We start from the raw sequence: 21,505 nt of genomic DNA, 5'->3' as shown, positions 1-21,505 counted from the left end.
TAGCATTAATGCGGTTTAATTTCATATATTCTATGTTTGCATATGGCTTGGCGCCTACAGAGTGCTGCTGTACCTTTTTGTTTGTGTTTGGTGTAGTTCTAGCAATTGGCACCTGTTCACACTTGCTATATTTGGAGATGCAGTTTTTTTGCCTCCTATTCTAAATGTGCTCTCCATCCATCAACCACAGAGTGGTTTTAATTAGTGCTAAATCCTATCTGTTCATGTATTTGTAGACTTTTAGTCCAGGAGAGGCATGACACTAGGATAGGGTCCCACCAAAAAATGTCACCTTGCCGCAGTTGATGGGCCCACATGAGTTGGCCAATTTTTGCAAAAAAAAAACTTAGAAAAATTAAGTATATTCTATATAGCATTAATGCGGTTTACATTTCATAAATTCTATGTTTGCATTTGTATTGGTGCTGCTGTACCTCTTTTGTATGCGTTTTGTGTAGATATAGCAGTAGGCACCTGTTCACACATGTTTTATTTGGAGCAGCAGTTTTTTTTTAATTTTTATATTAGAGGGGTTGTTTGATGAAGATAACCCTGCTCTGTTAGCCTTATCAGGGTACATAGATTGCTTGGGTCCCCTTTTTATAAGCAAGAACTGGCATCCACTTTGGACTAAAAACTGCAATTTTTGTACAAGGAAGCAATTCATTTTTGCACGACATCTGCTGAATCCTATCCCTTTAATAATTATCTAATTATTTACAAGATAGAAATGACAACCAGCAACTCCAAAAAACAATAGCACACTGGTATATATATATATAACATAAATGGCAGGTAAAATGGAAGCATTATAAAAATCGAGTAGTACATATTAAACATGCCATATAAATCCATTCAGAAATGCAAAACTTACTTTTTCTGTAGAGGAATTCAGCAACTAGGGCAGCTACATGGATGCAACACATTGCAGCCTAGAAACAGAAAAAAATATATTTTTAGAATATTTGCATTGTATGCACATATTTACCATAATTTTAGGTAGACATTTCTTTCATTTTAAAACAAAAACATTTTTCTAAAAATGTGCAACTTTTTGAGCTAAAAAGCTGCAAAAAGGCTAATAACAAAAATAAAGACAATTTTTGACTTTGTGCAAAATTCTTGGACCGACTGCGCCATTTTGAAGGATTAGGTGCAAAAAAATCATCAAGGAAAACCATAAGACAAAATAAGAAGAGGGACTTAAAATAACCAGCAAATGATGACTCGGAAGCAAAGTTTGGTACATCCATAATCGTACTTACCTGAAGAATTATGTTGCCAGGTTGGTCATTTTTACCACACAACGAACGCCGCAAAACCAAAACTAACAAATCTATGCTAGAATTGCATTTTTTTACCATATCACATTACATGAATGGTGTCATTTTAAGCTACAATTCATCCCGCAAAAAAATAAAGCCCTCATACGTCTGAGAATAAATGAATAAATAAAAAAGTTATGAATCTCGGAGGAAGAGGGGAATAAAAAAAAGAAAGTACATAACATAAAAATAGGCCACTGGGGGTAGAGGTTTATCAATCTTTTAACTCATCCTGTTTCTCCCCGAAAATAAGACCTACCCCAAAAATAAGCCCTAGCAGGATTTTTCGGCCTTTTTGGAGCATGCTTAAAATATAAGCCCTACTCCAAAAATAAGCCCTAGTTGCAGATCATCATACTAATAGTATATTGAAATAGGGCTTGGGCAGCATTTTCAGTAGATGTAACTTTTATTGGTGTACATTGTTGTAAGCCCCGGAAGGTTATAGTCACTTGCCGGCTAGTTAATGAATGGATAGTCACCCCTTCTTTCTGCACATAATCATGCCCACCTCTCTGCCGGTGATAGTGATTCACACAGACAGTCATCGCAGGATCGCAGCGCAATGTTCACACTGGCCGATGGCTTCTCTGACCCGAGAGTGTCAGCTGCATAGAAATAGATGCCGACACACTCAGGTCAGAAGAGCCGCTGGCCAGTGCGAGCATTGCGCTGCGATCCTGCGATGACAGTCTGAGGGAATCACTGACACCTGACACAGAGGAGTGAGAGGGCAAGGGGGGGAATATTCATTATTTCATTAACACAATTTCCAATCACTGACACCGGCAGAGGTGTGGGTGGGATTATGGGTAAGAAGAGGTGTGAATATTCATTCCATTAATTAGTCTGCAAGTGACTATAAACCTCCGGGGCTCACTGCAAGGTAAATATTATGGGCGAAGGAAGCGGTGAATATTCATTTTTCGTTAACTGGAGACCTAATCACTGACATCAATACAAAATTTAAGACATTCCCGAAAATAAGCCCTAGTGCATCGTTTGGAGCCAAAAATAATATAGGACACTGTCTTACATAAATGCAACCCACTTGCCATACTTTGGATCTATAATTAAAGTCCATAATCTAGTTTTTCAGTGTATAGATGTTGAACCCCATCATAACACTTGTGCATTTCATACTATATGTAAAAGATAAGTGACATTAAAAAAAAAATCACAAAAAACACACAACTCAAGGTCTACACAAGACACCCACCTCCGAGCAGTCTCCATTTTTCACATGGATCTTGGCCATACTCTCCAGCCAGGTTTTTCTAAGCTCAGGTGTACTAGCATACGACTTGGCCAAGCTATACTGTAGATCTATAAGCATCTCAGGATCTCGCTCGTGTTCCTTCATCTGAGCTGTTGCCATGATTACTGTACGGATTCTCTTTGTAAGATCTTTCACTTCTGAGGGAAACGCTATTGACTGCTTTACATAACATTAAGCAATGGGGGAAAAAAAAATTCGGTGAGCAACACATTTATGTAATATATAGTAAAAATAAACCCTAATTTAGGTGTTGGTCAAGAATTGATGATTTCAGAAAGCCTTTCCATATAGTAGCTACAGGCAAATGCCACTCATGGAAGTCAAAACACCGACGCTCATACAGAGAAATAAGTATTAAAATATATATTTTATTAAATATAAAAGAATTAAAAATGAAAAATATTTCTCTTGTAATATCACAGTGACTAGGGTCAATAAAAGCCAAGACAGAGTTTCTCAAAGGCAACAACAGAAAAGTTGGAAAGTGAAGGACCGTTACCGGTGATCAATGACTATGACAATGCTCACATAAAAAAAATATAGAGCTGCCAATAGGATCATGAAATATCAGAATAATGAAATAGAGTTAGAAGTCTATATTAAGATATAAACCCATTAGCATAAATAGTAATTCCGAAGTCAAGGTAACATGCCTGTATAAAGTAAAAGTAGATGTTGTGTTTACCTGTATCCAGAGTCTATTAAATCTGTGTGTCTGCAGCCCGATGCGCGTTTCGTCGTAATCTGACTTCCTCAGGGGGTTTGATATGCGAATCATTTTTTATTCTTTTGTATTTAATAAAATATATATTTCAATACTTATTTCTTTGTATGAGTGTTGCTGTTTGACTTCCATGAGTGGCATTTGCTTATAGCTACTATATGGAAAGGCTTTCTGAAATCACATATTTATGTAAGTCTATCAACTTCATATTTATGTAAGTCTATCACTTCTTGGCTATGACTTTTGTCTATTAGAGGCTTCTACCTTTGCTTTCTACAAATTATATAAAACAAAAAGTTCAAAAGCAACAAACTCTTGTACATTCTTGTAAGTAAATCCGTGTAACAATACAATAGATTTCGTTACACTTTTGCAACACTTTAATTTAGCACGTTTTCTGTTTGATATCCGCGTTTTTAATTCTGGGTATCAACTATAGTCAAGCAGGGTAGTTAAAAAAGTCTGGACACATTATAATCAAGTAACTTTAAATATCAAGACTATCCCATTAACTCAAAGTTTAGGCACCCCAGGTCAAAATTTACTGTTATTTTGAACAGTTAAGTAAGTTGAAGATGAAATAATCTCTAAAAGGCATAAAGTTAAAGATGACACATTTCCTTTGTATTTTAGGCACAAAAAAATTATCATTTTGATGTTTTCCATTTTTAAATTAACAAAAAAGGAAGATGGAACGATGCAAAAGTTTGGGCACCCTTCATGGTTAGTACTTACTAACACCCTCTTTGGCATGTGCCACAGCTTGTAAACACTTTTTGTAGCAGACAAGAGTTTTTCAATTCTGTTTCAGGGGTTTTCATCCATTCTTCCTTGGAAAAGTCTTCCAGTTCTGTGAGATTCCTGGCTCATCTTGTATGTACTGCTCTTTTAAGATCTAGCCACACATTTTCAGTGATGTTCAGATCAGTGGACTGTAAGGGCCACTGTAAAACCTTCAGCTTGCGCCTTTTGAGATCGGCTATTGTTGATTTTGATGTGTGTTTAGGATCACTATCCATTTGTAGAAGTCATCCTCTTTACACCTACAGCTTTTTTACAGATGTTGCTATGTTTGCATCAAGAATTTATTGAAATTTAATGGAATACAATCTTCCCTCTACCTGTGAAATGTTCCCCATTCCATTGCCTACAACACAACCCGAAAGCATGATTGATCCACCTCCATGCTTAATGGTTGGCAATACATTCTTTTCCTGAAATTCTTTGCCCTTTTTTCTCCACACATCTTTGATCATTGTGGCCAAGAAGTTCTATTTTAACTTTATCAATCCACAGGACTTATTTCCAAAATGCATCAGGTTTGTTTAGATGTTCTTTCGAATTGTATGGTGAGGACGCAGGAGAGGTTTTCTTCTGATGACTCTTCCATGAAGGCCATATTTCTGCAGATGTCCATGAACAGTAAAACAATGTACCACAACTCCAGATACTGCTAAATCTTCCTGAAGGTCTTTTGCAGTCAAGTAGGGGTTCTGATTTGCCTCTCTAGCAATCCTATGAGCATGTCTCACATAAATTTTGCTTGGTCTTCCAGACCTTATTTTGACAACCACTGTTCCTGCTAACTGCCATTTCTTAATTACATTTCAAACTGAGGAAAAGGCAACTTGAAAACACTTTGGTGTCTTCTTATTGTCTTCTCCTTCTTTGTGGGCCTCTGCCATTTTCAGAGCGCTAGGCAGCTGTTTAGAAGAACCATGGCTGCCGTTTTTTTTTTTTTTTTTTTTTGGCACAATGTTAGAGGAGGCTGAATTTTTATAAAGCTGAGAAATTGCATCCGCTGACCTTTCTTAACAATGTTAGTGAATAAACCATAACCCTAACAGGTTAATTAAGGTCTGAAACCTTGGTCAAAGTTATCTGAGCACACAAATCTTCAAGGATGCCCACATTTTTGCATTGGCCCATTTTCTTTTTTGTAATTTTTAAAATTTAAAAGATGAAAATATTTCAGCAAACTAGACTTAATGGTGTGGATTTTCCACTCCTTTGAGGGAGGAGTAGGAGGAGGACCGAACACGCCGGAAAAGAGGAAATACGCAATAATGCATGACATAGCCATGATAGCTAAGCGTTGCATCTTAAAACACTGGATTCAAAGGGAGGGCCCATCCATAAAGGAGGTTGTGGGCGAACTACACAACCTTCTGAGGTGGGAAAAACTAGAAGCGGAGAGGGATAAAGATGGGTTGACAGCCAAGTTTTTTGTGAGATGGAGACATTTTATTGAAAGCCAATTCACACAGGGAGAAATAATTAACCTGATGGCACCTTTTGTTCACTCAGAGTGGTATATCCTGAGCGATATTCAGGACAGCCTGGGTAAACTGAGAATCACCTAGGAGGGGGCTCTGGCGGGAGGGGGAGACGAGACGGTTGGGAATACCAAGACACGCTAGCAAAATTGAAATCATTCAGGGACGACACAGAGATTTAACGAATTGTATTGCATATGTTATATTATATTTCATTACCTATGTTTTGGTTTAATGTTACTGTATACTATCTTAAATCGAACAGCAACATGGAACTCCAAATTGGGGTATCACCCACCTCTATGTCACATTTTGTCAGACGAATGTTCTTCTTTTGCAATGATACTTGTCATGTTTTTACAAATTTGAAAAATCAATAAAAAACGTTTTGGAAAAAAAAAAAGATGAAAATATAATTTTTGTTGCCTAAAATACAAAGGAAATGTGTAATCTATAACTTTATGCCTTATGGAGATCATTTCATCTTCAACCTGCTTAACTGTTTACAATAACAGTAATTTTGACCAGGGGTGCCCAAACTGTTGCCTCTGTAGCCATGTGGTTTTCTAGGTGAAACAATCAAGTAAGTATTTGACAAACAATTAGCTTCAGTGGTACAGTACAGACCAAAAGTTTGGACACACCTCCTCATTCAAAGAGTTTTCTTTATTTTCATAACTCTAAAAATTGTAGATTCACATTGAAGGCATCAAAACGATAAATTAAAACGTGGAACGAAATACTTAAAGTGTGAAACAACTGAAAATATGTCTTATATTCTAGGTTCTTCAAAGTAGCCACCTTTTGCTTTGATTACTACTTTGCACACTTTTGGCATTCTCTTGATGAGCTTCAAGAGGTAGTCACCGGAAATGGTTTTCCAACAGTCTTGAAGGAGTTCCCAGAGATGCTTAGCACTTGATGGCCCTTTTGCCTTCACTCTGCGGTCCAGCTCACCCCAAACCATCTCAATGGGGTTCAGGTCTGGTGACTGTGGAAACCAGGTCATCTGGCGTAGCATTCCATCACTCTCCTTCTTAGTCAAATAGCCCTTACACAGGCTGTAGGTGTGTTTGGGGCTATTGTCCTGTTGAAAAATAAATGATGGTCCAACTAAACGCAAACCGGATGGAATAGCACACCGCTGCAAGATGCTGTGGTAGCCATGCTGGTTCTGTATGCCTTCAATTTTGAATAAATCCCCCAACAGTGTCAGCAGCAAAGCACCCCCACACCGACACACCTCCTCCTCCATGCTTCACGGTGGGAACCAGCCATGTAGAGTCCATCCGTTCACCTTTTCTACAAAGACACGGTGGTTGGATCCAAAGATCTCAAATTTGGACTCATCAGACCAAAGCACAGATTTCCACTGGTCTAATGTCCACTCCTTGTGTTCTTTAGACCAAACAAGTCTCTTCTGCTTGTTGCCTGTCCTTAGCAGTGGTTTCCTTGCAGCTATTTTATCATGAAGGCTGCTGCACAAAGTCTCCTCTTAATAGTTGTTCTAGAGATAAGAAGGTGTGTCCAAACTTTTGGTCTGTACTGTATTTGGCTACCGTGTGGCTACCACATGTGGTCTTAACTCACGAGTCTTTGACTGATGAAACAATTTCCACTGCACAACCACTTCTCATTAATGATTGCATAATTATATTTAATATACCACTATTGAAAATTACAACCTCTATGGTCAACTATAAACGATAATCCATAAGCATTTCTAGCAGGCAGCTTCTCAGAAATGACACATCAAATATGTTTTACTGGATTTCCTCTGTATTTCTAGCAATCATTAGGAAACACTGGTATTTCAAGCAAATTAAACAATTTCTAAGAAAGTAAATAAATAACCGGACACATACCTTCATCGCTTTGTCACTGTTTGCAAAATTATTAATAATAGAAAGTGATTCCTGGAATCTGGATCCTCCACTAAGAGCCACATCCGCAATCAGCTGACTTACAGCAATTATGATCTGGAAAAGAGAAAACAATACCTTCTTATAAAAAATATAACCTGGTATCTAACAATCCTACTACAAACACTTTTATAATGACCAGTGCAGACAAAGAGAACGATCATTAATCATAAGGCTCATTGTGCTGAAAATATATAAAATTGCTGCATGAAAACGAGTGTGCTTTACTCTCCTAGGTGGAACGCGCCGGAGTACAAAACACAGATTTTGAAATATTTTCATTACACTAATTTTTGTTAGTCTATGTTCACACAGACATATTTTGGTCAGTATTTTACCTAAGTATTTGTAATCCAAAACCAGGAGTGGGTAAAAAAATATAGAGGTGGTGCCGTGTTTCTATTATACTTTTCCTCTGATTGTCCCACTCCTGGTTTTGGCTACAAATACTGAGCCAAAAAAACTTACCAAAATACTGCCATGTGAATGTAGCCCATAATGCTGGATCCTACCTGCCCATAAATTTGTAGGCTTTTAGCTCGGGAGAGGCATGATATTAGGAAAGGGTCCTGTGAAAGAAAAACGCCTTGCCGTGGATGATGGGCTCTCATGACTTGGCCAATTTATGCACCAAGTACCTTCATTTTTAAAAGTATAGTCCATATAGCAATAATGTAATTTAAAGGGGTTGTCTACTACTTTTACATTGTCACTACTTTTACATTGATGGCCTGTCCAAAGGATAGGTTATCAATTTATCATCGTCTGGAGGACGACACCACGCATTCTCGACAATTAGCTGTTCTCTGTCCCGGCGGTGGCAACAGGAAATGCTCAGTTCCGGAGCTGCTTCGTCTTCTGATAGCGGCTGGGCACTGCATATCCGCCTCCTATTGATTAGAATGGAGCCGCTATCAAAAGATGGAACAGCTCCGGAACTGAGCACTGCCGGCTGCCTGCCGGGACCGAGAACAGCTAATTGACAGGGGTGCAGGGTGTCAGACCCCAGCCGATCAGACATTAATGACCTATCCTAAGGATAGGCCATCAAAGTAAAAGTAGTGGACAACCCTTTTATGTTTCATATGTTCAATGTTCACATATATCTTGGTGCTTACAGGGTGCTGCTGTATTCTTTTATTCGGTATTATGCAGTTATAGCGACTTGTACCTGTTCACACAGTCTTTTTTCAGTTTGGAGGTGATGGTCAGTTTTGGAATGTAGCCTTAGACAGTGTGGGCTGTCAGGTGTCTGCTATGTGCAATATCTGCATTGTGTATAATACAGAACACATTGAGAGCTAATACATGACACTTTACTTGTTGGTCTGTGATTTGGCATTGGATCAGGAGGCCTATAGAATGAAGACCGCGGAAAATTTGGAAACCACGCCTGCAGATGGAGATATAGCCATAAGGGATACAACCACTTTCCAAATATTCCTTATGAGAACTTCAGAGTGGAAACTTTTATAATTGAATTTACTATGAAGGGAGAACTAAAAAAAACTCCAACAAACCTCTATACAAATAAGGTCTCAAGCCAAGTTCAATGACAATGATACTAGCTGTGGTCAAGCTTCCACAATCATGACTTTCTAAAGCAAGCTTTTTTTTTTAAAAAAAAAAAGTAGAAACTTTTTGCCATTATATGGATGCTATTTGCAACAATGACACACAATTGTCAGGAAGTTTCTGGCCAAAAATTAATAGAATCTTAATATTTACTAAAGTTTTATAGATCTCTCACGGGAATGTCTTCCTTTTCTCTTGACATCGCTAACCTTCAGAATGGCTGTCTCCTTCTTATGTCTGGGATTAGAAAAGGAGCAACATCTAAAAGCCACATCTTTGAAGAAACATATCCATTAGTACTATCTGCGATTAGATTCAACATTAAATGGCGTCTAAGTTGTTCCGTCTAGTGTATTTTAGTTCTAGATTACTGAAGTGTTGCAAATACTGAACATTAATGAGGCAACAATTGTCAAAGTCAATGACCTTGGAAGATGGATGATGGTTTAAGGCCAACTTGCTTGTGTATCTTACTTCAGGACACTCAAGAAATGTTCAAAAATATCTGATCTCCATGAACTTGTTACCTACAGTTATGGACTACACCTGGTGTGTTCTGTTACCGAGAGCAAAATTGCTAATGCAAATGATTTAGAAAGAATTGTAGTGGAGGCACGTGCAGTATAATCATTTTTTTGGCATAACTAGAGTGTCATGCACGGACTAGGGGAGGTCCGGCGTGAGGCCAAATACACAACAAAACAGGGGTAACACCATGACAAACAAGGGGTACACTGGGGACACTTTAACAACAGTGGGCCCTAGCGCTGGTGAGAGGGAAGATGGACATCTCCTTCATTTACCTGCCGCTGTACCCTGCACTCCTAGCCAGTCCCTAAACAGGTTCCTCACCTGTCGCCAAGCAGGCACCTGAAGCCCTGAGATGACCCTACAATGGTCCCTGGCTAGTGAGTGGGCACGTGACGGATGCTAGCCTCACTGCTGCACTGAAACAGCACACCAAAAAATGAAGACAGACGGGGAAAACACTACAACAGACTGCTGCAGTTAGCATCAGGACTGCAGCCACACCAGCAACTCCGAGAGAGGGTTTCAGCAGCTCCTTTCTCCTCCAAGACCAGAATCCAAATGAATCAAGATTAATCGGCACTGTCTGCTGGTAGTAGAGGGTATATAAAGGGACTGGGAGTGGTCCAGGAGTCAAAGGCTGCTGGAAAGCAAACTGACATTAACCCTTTCTTTCCCAAAGGAAAGAAAACCATATTTACATAGTAGAGTCTCACCAGGTAAAGTGAGACTCAGACCCAGAACCTGTCACTAATCTCTTATAGCAGAGACGACTGTGACATGGAGGTTCATTTTAAAGTTAACCTGTCAGCACAATTTTGTAATGTAGGGTAGAAACATGGCTATAATGATTCTGGATTACTTATGAAATTGATATCTTTGCAGAAGAATTCTGCTTTGTTGTTTGCATTAATCACCATTTGCCGTTTTCTGCTAATCAGATTTTGGTGCGCAGAAGCCGGGCTGTACACTGTGTCTTCTCCTCCCTGTCTGTGATTCTCCAGCCCCTCCACTGGACTCCAGTCTGTGAATGGCCAGTCACGGCTCAGATTTCAAACACAGGAGGTCGATGATTCACAGAGGCAGAAAAGACACGCAAGACAATCAAATAAACTTGTTCTTTGTTCATTTTTGCTGCAGAATTTAGCTGTTTCGATCCCTCATATCTACCACCCTTTCATACACTGTACGCTCCATCTATATCAGTCCCTCTCTCCTCCCCTCTCCTATGTTTGGCTCTCATGCTCTTTTCACATTCTTATACCACAAAGATCCATTCACGTCCACCATACAACACAACAGAACCGCTCACAAATCACTTTACTATTTGCTTACTCTCTCCATTCTGCGATCTATTTCTGGTTGCAGGAGATATTGCACCTAACCCAGATCCTTCTTGTAATTGTAAGTTTAATTCCTTCATTCCTACACTCAGAAGCCCTGCATATCTCATTAATATTCTTTGCCTGCCTTCTATCCCCTTTAACTGTGCACTCTGGAACCCACTTTCAGCGTGTAACAAACTCTCCTTACACCCATGACTTTTTCCCACCAAATCTCCCAAATCACTTAAGCATCTGCTCACTCTCGCTATTCTCGTTCTTTTAGTTGCAGGATATATCTCACCTAACCCAGGCCCTTCTTGTAATAGTCAGTTTAACTCTTTCTCTGCTACTTTTAGAAAACCCATGAATCTCAATAATATTAGTTGCATGCTTTCTGTCTCCTTTAACTGTGCCCACTAGAGTCCACGGTCTGCATGTTCCAAACTCTCCTACATCCATGACTTTTTCCTTTCAAATTCCCTTAACCTCCTAATTCTTACTGAGACCTGGATCCAGCAGCCAGATACCACCGCCAGAGCTTCTGCTCTCTTGTATAGTGGTCTACAATTTTCACATACCACCAGACCTTTCTGCAGGCGAACACGTAGACATCTGGGTGTCCGCCTTCAGAAAGCATATACGCCCTAAAATGGTACAAAATCAGAGCACACACTGACTCCATCTGCTCCATTATTACCAAGGGCCCCGTCGGCACAGGTGTCCGAAACCCGTTTTGTGGGGATGCTCGGATGGCAGCTCCGACAGGAGCACTGAACGTAGGTAAAAACGCAATGTGAAGGGGTCCGAAGAGATGAAAATCCAGTAAGAAAGCTACCGAGTACAATGAATACTGACAGAAGGAACAATAGAAAGTCAGGGAGCGTTTTGTGCAGCCAAATGCAGTGACCTTCAATTGCCAGAAACCACATGACTGTCTGTCAACCGTGACACCTGCCTAGGAACTACAAGTCTGTGAGTGTACGCCCGAGTCTCCCTGTGCTGATCACAGACATCAGATTAGTTAGCAGGCAGCATGCCCGAATCTGCAGTCTCCACAGATCCTGATACCAATGTATCAGTTGGTGATGCCTGCAAAAACCTCCTTGTGACATCCTACCTGTAGTTGTATTGTAATGAAGATAGAAAGGTGCTGCGCTCAGCTATCTCTGCAATGCTATAGACTTTCAATAGAGCTTTAAGGCCACATCTCACTAAGCGACATCGCTGCTGAGTCACGGTTTTTGTGACGCAACAGCTATCTTGCTAGCGATGTCGCTGTGTGTGACATCCAGCAACGACGTGGCCCCTGCTGTGAGGTCGCAGGTCATTGCTGAATGTTCTGGACCATTGTTTGGTCGTTGCTCTCCTGCTGTGAAGCACACATCGCTGTGTTTGACAGCGAGAGAGCAACGATCTGAATGTGCAGGGAGCAGGCTTCTGCGGACGCTGGTAACCAAGGTACACATCGGGTAACCAAGCAAAGTGCTTTGCTTGGTTACCCGATATTTACCTTGGTTACCAGCGTCCGCAGCTTCTAGAAGCCGGCTCCCTGCTTCCTGCACACGTAGCCAAGGTACACCTCGGGTAACTATAAGCAAAGCGCTTTGCTTAGTAACCCGATGTGTACCATGGTTACGAAGCACAGCGTCGTTACACAGGTCACTGGTGGCTGATTTCTGATCGCTGTGGAGATCTGCCTGATTGACAGCTCACCAGCGACCATGTAGCTACGCTCCAGCGATCCCTGCCAGGTCAGATCAGCTGGTGGGATCGCTGGATCGTCACTAAGTGTGACGGTACCTTTAGGAAGCATAAGGGACCAGACACACAATTTACTTATGGCTTGCACCTCACAAATGCCCTATTTTTGTGATTGATAGGTCCTACACTGATCAAACAATTCTCACCAAATAGGTTTAAATTTATGAAGACTGGAATATCCTTCTAAAGAAAGTGTATATTTCACGTTGTGCTCTTTGTTTAGTTTGTATCTTTGACATTAAGGGTACCGTCACACTTTAGCGACGCACCAGCGATCTGACCTGGTCAGGATCGCTGGTGCGTCGCTACATGGTCGCTGGTGAGCTGTCAATCAGGCAGATCTCACCAGCGACGAGTGACCAGCCCCCAGCGACGCGTGGAAGCGATGCTGCGCTTGGTAACTAAGGTAAATATCGGGTAACCAAGTGCTTGGTTACCCGATATTTACTTTGGTTACCGGCGCACACCTCTTAGCGCTGGCTCCCTGCACTCCTAGCCAGAGTACACATCGGGTTAATAAGCAAACCGCTTTGCTTATTTACCCGATGTGTACTCCGGCTACGTGTGCAGGGAGCAGGGAGCCGGCACTGACAGCCTGAGAGCGGTGGACGCTAGTAGCCAAGGTAAATATCGGGTAACCAAGCAATGCACTTCTCTTGGTTACCCGATATTTACCTTGGTTACAGCTTACCGCAGGCTGCCAGAAGCCTGCTCCCTGCACATTCAGATCATTGCTCTGTCGCTGTCACACACAGCGATGTGTTCTTCACAGCAGGAGAGCAACATCTAAAAAATGAACCAGCACTGTGTGTAACGAGCAGCGATTTCACAGCAGGGGCAGATCGCTGCTCAGTGTCACACACAGCGAGATCGCTAATGAGGTCACTGCTGCGTCACAAAAAACGTGACTCAGCAGCGATCTCGCTATGTGAGAAGTACCCCTAAGTAAATTCTGATCTAATCAATATAACTTATCCTGAGATGACATGGCTTCGAGGCCACTTTTCTTTTTACACACTTGCCTGTAAATGTGTCCTGAGAAATGTCCGTTTCTTGGTGAACTCAAAATTGTTCCTCATGAGAAGATACAGGATAGCTGAAGCTTCGTTTCTGGTGGAGCTGAGCTTGGACGTGCAGCATTTGAGAACCTCATAGCAAAGCGCTGCACACATATTGACTCTTCCTTTGAAGAAGGCTGAGGGAAACTTATCAACACACAATGACAGGTTTAGACAGTAATAAGTAACACGTCGTAAAGACAGGAATAGTTTCACTAATAGATGCAGAAATGACCCAACAGAGAACTCTGCAGAGCTCTTAATAAGTTCAGCTTTTATGACAACATTTTATGACAAACTTTCCTTTATACCTCTAGTCTTGATAGGCACTATGGGGGAAGATTTGTGTGCGGTGCGTCTGCTTTCTGTTTATTTTTCTGTATGCAGGGATTTATTTCTATCCTTCTCACTTTAGTAAAGAGGTTAAGCAGATTTTTAACTAATTAAAAGAGGTTTTCCACTACTTTAACATTGATGTCTGACACTTGTTTTTGCTCCCATTTTCCATGAGCTGAACTAAAACATCGAAGACTTTTTCTATATACATAAAAGGCACTTCTGCTTTGTCGAAATAATCCATCCAACCCACAGGTGTGGCATATCAAGAAGCTGATGAGACAGCATGATTATTGCACAGGTGTGCCTTAGGCTGGCCAGCATGATTATTGCACAGGTGTGCCTAAGGGGTACTTTGCACACTACGACATCGCAGGTGCGATGTCGGTGGGGTCAAATCGAAAGTGACGCACATCCGGCGTTGCTGTCGACATCGAAGTATGTGAATCCTTTTTACTACGATTAACGAGCGCAAAAGCGTCGAAAATAGTATGATCAGTGTAGCGTCGGTCATTTCCATAATTTCGGAAGGACCGATGTTACGATGTTGTTCCTCGTTCCTGCGACAGCACACATCACTGAGTGTGAAACCGCAGGAGCGAGGAACATCTCCTTATCTGCGTCCCGGCTGCAATGAGGAAGGAAGGAGGTGGGCGGGATGTTTTCGTCCCGCTCATCTCCGCCCCACTGCTTCTATTGGCCGCCTGCCGTGTGACTTCGCTGTGACGCCGCACGATTCCCCCTTAGGAAAGAGGCGGTTCGCCGGCCAGAGCGACGTCGCAGGGCAGGTAAGTGCATGTAAAGCTGCCGTAGCAATAATGTTCGCTACGGCAGCTATCACAAGATATCGCAGCTGCGACGGGGGTGGGCACCATCACACTCGGCATCGCTACCATCGGCTTGCGATGTCGTATTGTGCAAAGTACCCCTTAGGCTGGCCAGCATGATTATTGCATAGGTGTGCCTTAGGCTGGCCACTATAAAAGGCCACTCTAAAGTGAGCAGTTTTATCACACAGCACAATGCCAAAGATGTGAAGTTTTGAGGGAGCGAGCAGTTGGCATGCTGACTGCAAGAGTGTCCACAGAGTTGTTGACCATGAATTGAATGTTCATTTCTCATAAGCCGTCTCCAAAGGCGTTTCGGAGAATTTGGCAGCACATCTAACCGTCCTCACAACCACAGACCACGTGTAACCCCACCAGCCCAGGACCTCATCATCCAGCATCTTCACCTCCAAGACCGTCTGACACCAGCCACCCCGACAGCGGCTAAAACAATCAGTTTACATAACCTGCCAGAAACCGTCTCAGAGAAGCTCATCTACTGCTCGTTGTCCTCATCGGAGTCTCCACCTGACCGCAGTTCATCGTCATAACTAACTTGAGTGGGCAAATGCTCACATTCAATGGCGTCTGGCACATTGGAGAGGTGTCTCTTCATGGTTTCCACTGTACAGGGCAGATGGCAGACTGGCAAATGGTAGTCACACCAGATACTAACTGGTTTTCTGATGCTTCTGGACTCCCCCAATACTGTAAAACTTCACATTTTAGAGTAGCATTTTATTGTGAGCAGCCTAAGGCACACCTGTGCAGGAATCATGCTGTCTAATCAGCATCTTGATATGCCGCACCTGTGAGGTGAATGAATTCTCTCGGCAAAGGAGAAGTGATCACTAACACAGATTTAGACAAATTTGTGAACAATATTTGAGAGAAAAAGGACTTTTGTGTACATAGAAAAAGTCTTAGATCTTTGAGTTCAGCTCATGAAAAATAGGGCAAAAACAAAAGTGCTGCGTTTATATTTTTATTCAGTATAGTTTTTTTTATGTATACTATACATGCTGAAACACTAATACCAATACACAACTTTACATACACAACCTACCTTGCTAATAAAGGATCTGAGTGATGCAAAGACATGTTTTAAACAGATTTCCGATTGTCCATTTTTCAGGAATGCCAAGTAGATATCGAAAACTTTTTTCATCAATGGGTTCTGACAATCTGTATTAAGGAGCTGAGTCTATAGGGTGTGAAAAAAATGTATAGGTGATTGAAATTAAATGGAAAACTAGAAGGAGAGCCTTAATTTTGTGTTATATGTTTAAATTACCCGTATTTTTTGGACCATAAGACGCACTTTTTTCCCCCCAAATGTTGGGGGAAAGTTGGGGGTGCGTCTTATGGTCTGAATATAGGGCTGCTGCCGGGAACGAGGGTGCTGCAGTGGAGCGGGTCATCGGGGGCACGAGCAGGCAGCAGCAGCGCCTGCCGTGACCAGGTGGGCCCGCTCATTACATATGCATGCCCATCCTCCCGCCCATCTCTCAGCGCTGAAGCCGGCACTGACAGGTGGGCGGGAGGATGAGCGGGGACGCGTGCATAGTAAAGAGCCGGTCCGCATGATCACCCCTGGCAACTACAGCCTGGAGTGATCATGTGCGGCTGTATTCACTGCCCCCGCGCGTCATCATCAGCGTGGGGTGCAGTGAATCAGTACACTCACCCGTCCCCGTGTGTGGAGCCGTCCCCCTGCTGCACGCGATGTCTTCCTGTCTGTGCCGGTCAGCTGATTTGTGCTGATCAGCTGATCGGCACAGACAGGAAGACATCGCGTGCTGCAGGGGGACGGCTCCACACACACAGGTCATTGCCGCTGAGAGGAAGATGATCGGTGCTGGAGGGAGTGAGGCAAAGGTGAGTATAAACGTTTATTTTTTTTCTCTGTGCTATAGGATACAGGCCATATACCAGGATGGTATATGAGCACGATGGGGGCATATAGCAGGATGGGAGTTTATGAGCAGGATGGATGGGGGGTATATGAACAGGATGGGGGTATATGAACAGGATGGGGGTATATGAACAGGATGGGGGTATATGAACAGGATGGGGGTATATGAACAGGATGGGGGTATATGAACAGGATGGGGTATATGAACAGGATGGGGTATATGAACAGGATGGGAGTATATGAGTACGATGGGGGCATATAGCAGGATGGGAGTATATGAGCAGGATGGATGGCGGGTATATGAACAGGATGGGGGTATATGAACAGGATGGGGTATATGAACAGGATGGGAGTATATGAGCAGGATGGATGGGGGCATATAGCAGGATGGGAGTATATGAGCAGGATGGATGGGGGGTATATGAACAGGATGGGGGTATATGAACAGGATGGGGGTATATGAACAGGATGGGAGTATATGAGCAGGATGGGAGTATATGAACAGGATGGGGGTATATGAACAGGATGGGGGTATATGAGCAGGATGGGAATATATGAGCAGGATGGATGGGGGAAATATCAATAGGATGGATGGGGTGTATATCAATAGGATGGGGATATATGAACAGGATGAGGGAATATGAGCAGGATGCTGGTATATGAGCAGGATGGGGGTTTATAGCAGGATCATATACAAGGCAGGAGGATCATTACCAGGATGGGGTACCTTAGTAGAGAATTTGGGGACATTACCCCCATAACAGTGTCAGCAGCAGATCCTCGCCCCATAACAGTGTGTCATGACCACATTTTTTTGCTTAAAGTTTTATTTTCCTATTTTCCTCCTCTAAAACCAGGGTGCGTCTTATAGTCCGGTGCGTCTTATAGTCCGAAAAATACGGTAATTTGCTTAGTATATAGCAGTCTCAATTTTTTTGTATTTAATTCCAAATGCATCACATACACACATAGTCAAGGTATACCATTCTGCCATCACTAGAATAAGATTAGAAACTTACTGTTATAGCTTGCAGTTAAAGGATTATTCCTATGTTCTAGATGTATATTGTTAAAAACAATCACTTTTGGATTTTATTTCTTATTACAATTTTCAGCTGTTCTTGAGATATTAATTCTTTTCAGATGAGGGTTATATAATGAATTGTGGTATGGGGAGGGTGCTATGAGGGCCATATAATAAATTGTGGTGTGTGAAAGATGCTATAAGGGCCATATAATGAACTGTGGGTTGGGGAGGATGCTATGAGGGTCATATAATGAATTGTGGGGTGGGGAGGACACTATCAGGGCCATGTAATGAATTGGTGGGAGGATGCTATGGAGTCACATGTAACCAATGCACTGAAGATGCCTGTGATTCAAAGGCAACAATGGCAGCTGATTCAAAGGCAATAAAGGCAGCTTGAAAACAGTGCTTTCATGCTAAAATAATGTGTACAAGCATTCTGCATATTTTGCTGTCTAGCAGTGATGGTTTGTCTCCAAGACAATAAGCTGTAAACAAAAGAAAAGTGTTAGTATCTCAAGAATGGCTGCAAATTTTAATAAGTAGTAAGTTGCTAAAGTGCTTGTTTTTAGAAGCAATGACAATACCCAACTGTGAAGATGGGAATAACCCTTTAATAAAATACAAAAATTATTTAGTAAGCTCCGTTGTGGCAGCTACGGGCAGCCAAAATGTTTTAATCTCACTCTGTGGTGATTTTTTTCTGCCACTGGAGTCTCAAATACCAAATTGAAATCATAGCTCCAACCAGTCACATTTTTGCCGAGATGGTCCAGTGAAGTTGCTACAATAAAGCAGGGCTTAATGAAGCCATTTTTAAAGGGAGGTGTTTTAGGCTTTCCAGTGGTAGGTCAGAACTTTGCAGTATAAATGTTGGTAAGCAGAGATGAGTGGACTCGTGGACGTTCAGTTCGACGGGTTCAGCCGGACTTTAGATAAAGTTCGGTTCTTGACCCGGACTTGACCTGAACTCGAATTGACGTCACTAATTGGGCAGTTCAGGTCTCTGCACACATGCAGCCAGGCATAACCAGATCATTTCTGGGGGCAAGTGGGTTTTCCATTTTTTTTTGTTTGGTGCACATTACATCCGATCATGCTGTTGTTACCCCCAGTGTGAGCCATTCAAACACTACAAGCGTCTCACACTGGGCCAAGAACCGAGCGTACCAAGCACAGAGATGCTCTCGCGGGTGGTTTTAATATGTAAAGCACCCAAACTCTGTTTTTCTTGTAAAGTCTGTGTTTGGTACAAACAACAAACACCGAACCTCATTAAATGTTGGTATTTATGTATCCTCAAACATGCTTGTAACACAAAGTCCATCATATCGTCCTTCATTATGGACTGTTCTTACAGACAAAATAGCCAGGACAAAAAAACGATTAGCCACAACAACAGGTCCAACAATATAGTAATGTGGGCTATGCAGGCCACACTGTGTTGCGACACTTTTGCATCAGCAAAAACTAACTTTTTCAGTTACTTATGTTGCAGCTCCTCTTCTGTGCGACGAGACGAGGTGCCACACGCTTCAATAAGTCTTGGGTACCCATGACCCTATCCGCCAAGTCACTGGTTTTGCCTTAACAACTGCATTACCTAAAGCTCTATGCTGATTGTAACCCCTAGCGCAGGAATTTTTATATTTGTGCTTTTATGTTTTACCTTCTTCCAAAAGTCCTAACCTTGTATTTTTCTATTGACAAAGCTATATGAGATCTTGTTTTTCAAAGGAAGAGTTGTAGTTTTGAATGACTCCATTCATTCTGCCTTATAATGTATTGAAAAAAGGGAAAAACAAAATCTGAAATGGGGTGTCATTGCCCAAAAAAACCTGGAATTCCACCATGGTTTTATTTGTACATCATTTACTTTGTAATACAAACAACCTGGTAACTTTGTTCTACAGTTCAGCACAGTTATGATACTTCCCAATTAATATTTAGTTTATTTTACTACAAAAAAAAACAAAACATAAAAAATTAATTTGGATTCAGTTGCCATATTCTGAGAGCTATAACTTTTTATATTTTTAGTTGACTTGTTTGTTGTTTGTTCTTTGCATATAATTTTTTATATTTAATTTTTTGGAGGGCAGATAATTTTGCCACTTAAATTGTGTTTGTGCATGCAAGCTTAAAAGTGCATTAAGACCGCGCCAATAATTGGGGTAATTCCTGTCTATTGGCATATGTAAACATACCGGCGATTACTTGACGCAAAGGACAAAAAAAGGTAATTCATCAGGTGACTGGATCTCTTATGCCGGCATGGGAGTCATTGTTGTTGAGTGTAAACAAGCAATGTGCAGCCGAAAACACTGATCTGATCTCTCCTTAGGCGCTGCTTACATCAGTGGTATTTTGCCGGAAAGCCGGATCCGGCACAAATGTGTTTCAGCTCCATTAATTTCCTATGGAATCGCGGCAAGATGCGGTCACATGCGACGCACGTGACTGCATCTTGCCGTGATTCCATTGTAAATGAATGGAACTGAAACGCATTTGTGCCAGATCCGGCTCTCGGGCAAAATACCGATGATGTGAGCGGCGCCTTAGTGAAGATTTAGGGCCCAATTCATGACTAGATTTTAAGTCAATTTTCTTTTTAACATTTATTGACATTTTTCCTCCAAATTCTTCAAAATGGTGCACACAATTCATGATGTTTGTACAAACTAAAATATTTTCTGTGACTTTTTAGAGCACAAGGTGCATATTCCACTAAAATATTGTAAACTTTACACACAAACTTTCATACATGCATAAAATCACTCTAAGAGGAAAGTATATTTATGCAAACATTTTGTTACTTTTTGAACCCCAAACTTAGGACAAAGTGACAAACATAAAAAAAGAAACAAAAAACATGAACGCATAAAATAAGTTTTTAAAAAAAGGCACAAATTAAAAGAATAAGATACAAGTTAAAAACAGGCCAAAAACACCAAAGACTAGACAAAGAATTTGCAAATGAAATAGTGGAATGGGCGCTCTCTTATGTATTCAGAACCATTTTTTTTTCTGCACCTTTTTTTCCTGCAGTTATTACATACTGAAGTCATAAAATCCTTACCCTAAAGGTTTGTGTGAAGAAAGAGATGGTATCCAGTACAGTCAAGGACACTTCAGTAGTACAGTTACCTTCAAGCAATGCCTGATGTAAAACATCAGCTTCAGTGAAACCTGAACCTAGAAATAAAGTGCACGGTCTTTAAAAATATGTAATGTAGAGGACAAAAATATCCGTAAATAGCAAACAACAAGAAATCACATGAATGGTATTTATCTCTGTATCCAAAGTAATGTATAGGACATTTGTTTTCAAATGTATAATTAAAGGCTATGGACAATTATGAATGTTTTTTTTACATTTGGCAGTGGTTATCTTTTAGTTAAATCAATGCTTCAGATAAAATTCAGTCTGGAGTCTTCACTCTTTATCTGTTTACTGACTCCATTACATACAGTTTTTAGCCTGATTTATGTTTCCGCTCTTTTTTTGGGAGTGTCACTCTCAGTAATACATGATGGATTGCAGCTCTGTGTGAATTTAGGGTACTGCTTTCTTTCTTAGCTCATACAAGCACATGTTCTATCTTGATTTGCTTTCCTTCTTTTTTA

At 41.3% G+C, this 21,505-nt stretch overlaps 1 protein-coding gene across 4 annotated transcripts in view; it reads right to left on the bottom strand.

Annotated features, from left to right (window-relative positions):
* DOCK11 (dedicator of cytokinesis 11) overlaps positions 1-21,505 on the bottom strand; it is a 449,693-nt gene that overhangs the window by 95,943 nt on the left and 332,245 nt on the right. For 2 of the 4 annotated variants that reach the window (XM_075323721.1, XM_075323724.1), the window contains 6 exons: positions 20,958-21,073; positions 16,003-16,140; positions 13,738-13,920; positions 7,470-7,583; positions 2,545-2,763; positions 875-932 (listed from right to left, as the gene is read on the bottom strand). In XM_075323721.1, coding sequence (XP_075179836.1) covers positions 875-932; positions 2,545-2,763; positions 7,470-7,583; positions 13,738-13,920; positions 16,003-16,140; positions 20,958-21,073 — 828 coding nt within the window. The remainder of the gene's footprint in view (positions 1-874; positions 933-2,544; positions 2,764-7,469; positions 7,584-13,737; positions 13,921-16,002; positions 16,141-20,957; positions 21,074-21,505) is intronic. The other 2 variants (XM_075323722.1, XM_075323725.1) reach the window with 1 other exon arrangement.

Source organism: Anomaloglossus baeobatrachus, chromosome 9, assembly GCF_048569485.1.
Source record: "Anomaloglossus baeobatrachus isolate aAnoBae1 chromosome 9, aAnoBae1.hap1, whole genome shotgun sequence".
In the NCBI taxonomy this organism is placed as follows: Eukaryota; Metazoa; Chordata; class Amphibia; order Anura; family Aromobatidae; genus Anomaloglossus; species Anomaloglossus baeobatrachus.
The sequence above is the reverse complement of the archived record's forward strand: the minus strand, read 5'-3'. Positions and strand labels throughout refer to the sequence as shown.